Source organism: Triticum dicoccoides, chromosome 1A, assembly GCF_002162155.2.
Source record: "Triticum dicoccoides isolate Atlit2015 ecotype Zavitan chromosome 1A, WEW_v2.0, whole genome shotgun sequence".
NCBI classification, from domain to species: Eukaryota; Viridiplantae; Streptophyta; class Magnoliopsida; order Poales; family Poaceae; genus Triticum; species Triticum dicoccoides.
In genome coordinates this window covers 97,845,184-97,849,255 of record NC_041380.1, presented here as the reverse complement: position 1 = coordinate 97,849,255, position 4,072 = coordinate 97,845,184, and the positions used below count along the sequence as shown (strand labels likewise).

At 42.9% G+C, this 4,072-nt stretch overlaps 1 protein-coding gene across 1 annotated transcript in view; it reads right to left on the bottom strand.

The window, feature by feature from the left end:
- Positions 1-3,359: 3,359 nt before the first annotated feature.
- LOC119268201 (probable WRKY transcription factor 50) overlaps positions 3,360-4,072 on the bottom strand; it is a 1,235-nt gene continuing 522 nt past the window's right edge. Inside the window, exon 2 of the mRNA XM_037549796.1 lies at positions 3,360-4,072. This exon is cut by the window's right edge and continues 13 nt beyond it. Coding sequence (XP_037405693.1) covers positions 3,576-4,072 — 497 coding nt within the window. The 3' untranslated portion in view covers positions 3,360-3,575.

Genomic DNA, 4,072 nt, shown 5'->3' with positions numbered 1-4,072 from the left:
TACACTAGCTAAGTGTCCGTGCGTTGCCACGGACTAACAAATATATATATACAAAGAGAAAATTCATGTGACATGAGAGTCAAAGGCCATTTTTATGGGATGATATCTCATGGTCATGATCTAGTAGGTACATACATCTCGTCATTGTCTTTCTTCCACACTCCATGTCTGAGCTACCACGCGACACTCGACTTCCTTCTCCCACCATGCATGCTTTTATCTCCTATTTCTCCTACCTCTACCTTGCACGACAGTACCAAGTTTCTTGTCCAACTATCATAATCTTCTCCGGTAGGGCACCCCCTTAGATTATTACTGACTTGTACATGTTGCAAATAAGATCAATGAAAATGGATACTAAATTTCTGATGAGAAATGAGAATTCAGGGCAATATCTTCCCAAGAAAATAATAATTCCAAGACAATCTTTTTATACCTTCTGTCAACATTGGGACACACATTCCACGCAATAAGCATTGCAATGATGTTGATACTTGATTAATTGTCAATATATGTCTATAGTAAAGATAACTTTACTCAAAACATGTTTTTATAAGAAGGAAGGATAATTCATATTAGAAAAAAAAGGTTTGGGTTCATCCCACCAATGTTTCTCTTGTGCAACTCATCTCCGCACCTGCTCACGAGATTGGCGTGTCTCGAGCACACCACTCCCACACACCCCCACAAGAGCGGCACAACCAATCTCTAAGTGCCACTGACACACATGCATGGAGCGCTCACTCCAAGCCTGACTATACACATTCCCACAGTAGCCGAATTCAAAGAGAATCAACGGGGCATCATCCACTGCTTTCTCAAGGTCCTATTCATCATGAAATCATAGACCAAGATATTCCTCCCATCCATTTTTTAGGGAAAGGATTTTTCTCGATGTTCCTCTCATCTTCATGGTACTAATAACCTAAAAACGCCACCAGTCAACTCCGAAGAACATGCAACATTGTGAGAGTCAAAGTCATGGTCAGTCAACTCCGTCAAGAATTTCAAATTATGTGCTATCCAATACGTACTTGTTGCCGATGGAACGACCACATGGATAACTCCTACAATCTTCATGCAGGTTGCACAAAATTAGGCCATAGGAGGTTTCAAACCTTCAATGGGCCACCCTTGGCCATCCAGCCGGTAGTTTTCCATCCTTCCTTACGCCTGACGTCTTGTGGAACCAGGCGCATCCCAGATCCACCACCTTCCATTCAGGTCGCCACACAGAGGGGAAAAATAGAGTAGGCGGTGGCGCGGAGGAGGAGGCGGTGGTTTTCTATGTCACTGGTGTTTGTGTAGTTGTGTGTTGGAACTTCACAACGTGGGGAGGACGAGGAAATGGGAGAGCAGATTGTCGATGGTGGCATGGGAAAAAGAACGCGGTCTGGGGAGGGGGTCGGTGGCTAGAACTCTGGAAAGGAAGGAAACCTGATTGTGTTTCCCTTTATTTTGTATATGGAAGTTATCGTATGGTTCATGTATGGCAACAAGTCCTATAAAAGAGAACCAAGGATTGATTGATGATTGTGTTTTATTTCATATGGAAACCGATCTGTCGGGGCTACATGTAAGTGCATTGTGACTAAGGAAGGATCAATAGATTGAATTAGATTAGAAAAAAACCAGCAGGAGGGTGGAGTTATTAATTAAGAAAAAAGTCAGTAGTGGGAGGTGAGATGAAATAAAACCGAACGAAAAAAAGTCAGTAGTGGGAGGTGGTAGTCTCCGCCGGCCAATTTTCGTCCCACCTCCACTGAATTTTTTTCGTCCTAAAAAAATCTATGAAATTTCGTAGGTTAACCAGGGACAACTCCCACCTCCCAGGTTTTTTTCCGTCTCACCTTCCATGATATTTTTTTATACCTCGCCTCTCCTCACACTGAGCCGCCAAGAACCGCAAAAACCGCCTACCTTAGCCAAATCAACAAATCTCTCTCATTAATGCAATTTTCTTTAGGAAACAAATAATAGATTCTTTACTACCTTAGCCAAATCAACAGATCTCTTTCATTAATGCAATTTCCTTTAGCAAACAAATAATAGATTCTTTCCTACCTTAGCCAAATCAACGGATCTCTCCCATTAATGCAATTTGCTTTAGGAAACAAATAATAGATTCTTTCCTACCTTAGCCAAATCAACGGATCTCTCTCATTAATGCAATTTAATTTAGGAAATAAATAATAGATTCTTTCCTACCTTAGCCAAATCAACGGATCTCTTTCTTTAATGCAATTTGCTTTAGCAAACAAATAATAGATTCTTTCCTACCTTAGCCAAGTCAACGAATCTCTCCCATTAATGCAATTTGCTTTAGGAAACAAATAATAGATTCTTACCTACCTTAGCCAAATCAACGGATCTCTCTCATTAATGCAATTTTTCTTTAGGAAACAAAGAATAGATTCTTTTCTACCTTAGCCAAATCAACGGATCTCTTCCATTAATGCAATTTGCTTTAGCAAACAAATAATAGATTCTTTCCTACCTTAGCCAAATCAACGGATCTCTCCCATTAATGTAATTTGCTTTAGGGAACAAATAATATATTCTTTCCTACCTTAGCCAAATCAACGGATCTCTCTCATTAATGCAATTTTTCTTTAGGAAACAAAGAATAGATTCTTTCCTACCTTAGCCAAATCAACGGATCTCTTCCATTAATGCAATTTGCTTTAGCAAACAAATAATAGATTCTTTCCTACCTTAGCCAAATCAACGGATCTCTCCCCGGTTCGCTGGGTGTGTTTCGGTGGGTGGGCGTGGGGGTGGGGGTCATTTGATGGAAAAAAACCGGTTGAAAATAAACCGGTTGAAAATAAACCGGTTGAAAGTAGGGGGGACTATTCAACCAATTCGTCCATTAGGAGTAGAGATTAACGATTTAGTGATATTCATGGGTCGAGTGTCAGTATGCTCTTGCTATCCAGGCTAGCCGCACAATAACTTGTATGTTTCTGTTAAAAAAAACTTGTATGTTTTTGTTAAAAAAAACTTGTATGTTAAAGTACACACTTGTTGACAAGTTTTGGAAGGCTAAAAAAGGCCTACTATTAACATTGTATATAGATTACACGATTGAGTATTCAGGTGGCACGCTGAATGGGGATTCAAGTATTCTCCTCTCTCTGTAAATAAATATAAAAATGTTTAGATTACTACTTTAATGATCTAAACGATTCTATAAAAGTTTACAGAGGGAGTACCCGTTTATTTGACTGATGGAGAAAACGCAGGCCGTTGAATTAAGTCAAGAAGCGCCTAATCATGCAAGGAGAAACGTTTTTCTTTTGTGTGTGTGGGTGGGTGGGTGATAAGAAACTTAACAAGCAAGCAAACCAGAAGTCGCCGATCCAAATTTTAGAGCCCTCCCTCTATTCGTGCTTGATAATTTTGGACTAAATTAGCAATCTGGCTGCAAGTTGAACAATACTAACCTACATACATCATGTCATGTATAAAATAACTCGAACCGACGACGACATCCATCGATCGGCAAAAAACAGAAGTTTTGAGCTTTCCAGTTTCTACTGTACGAGGAGCAGAACGGAATTAGCTGGTTTGGTTCAGAATTGCAGTAGGCCAGCGGCGGAATACGCTGCCGGCGGCGAGCTGCGCGGGGGGCTGTAGCAGTAGTACTGCGCGGCGGCGCCGGGCGTTGCGTGGTTGTGGACGCCGTCGTAGGTGGTGACGACGTAGCGGGGGTCGTCGCGGTCCCTCTCCACGCGCTTCTTGACGCCGCAGCCCTCCGCCGAGCACCGGTAGTAGTTCCTCGGGTTCGGGCTGTTCTTCACCGCCTTCTTCCCGTACTTCCTCCACTTGAACCCGTCGTCCAAGATTTCCACCTCTGACCTCGTCCTGAACCCGATCCTCCCTGAGCTCACCCTCGCACTGATCTTGATCTTCTTCTCGCCGCGATGTTCGTCATCCCCGGCTCCGGCGAAGGAGATCTGTGCCGTCGGCGTCGGCGGCGAGTGCTCGAACTGATCGAAAGGGTGGTGCTGGTGATCGTCGTGGAGGTGGAGCTGAGCCGCGTAATCACTGTCGTCGATGACGGCGCGGG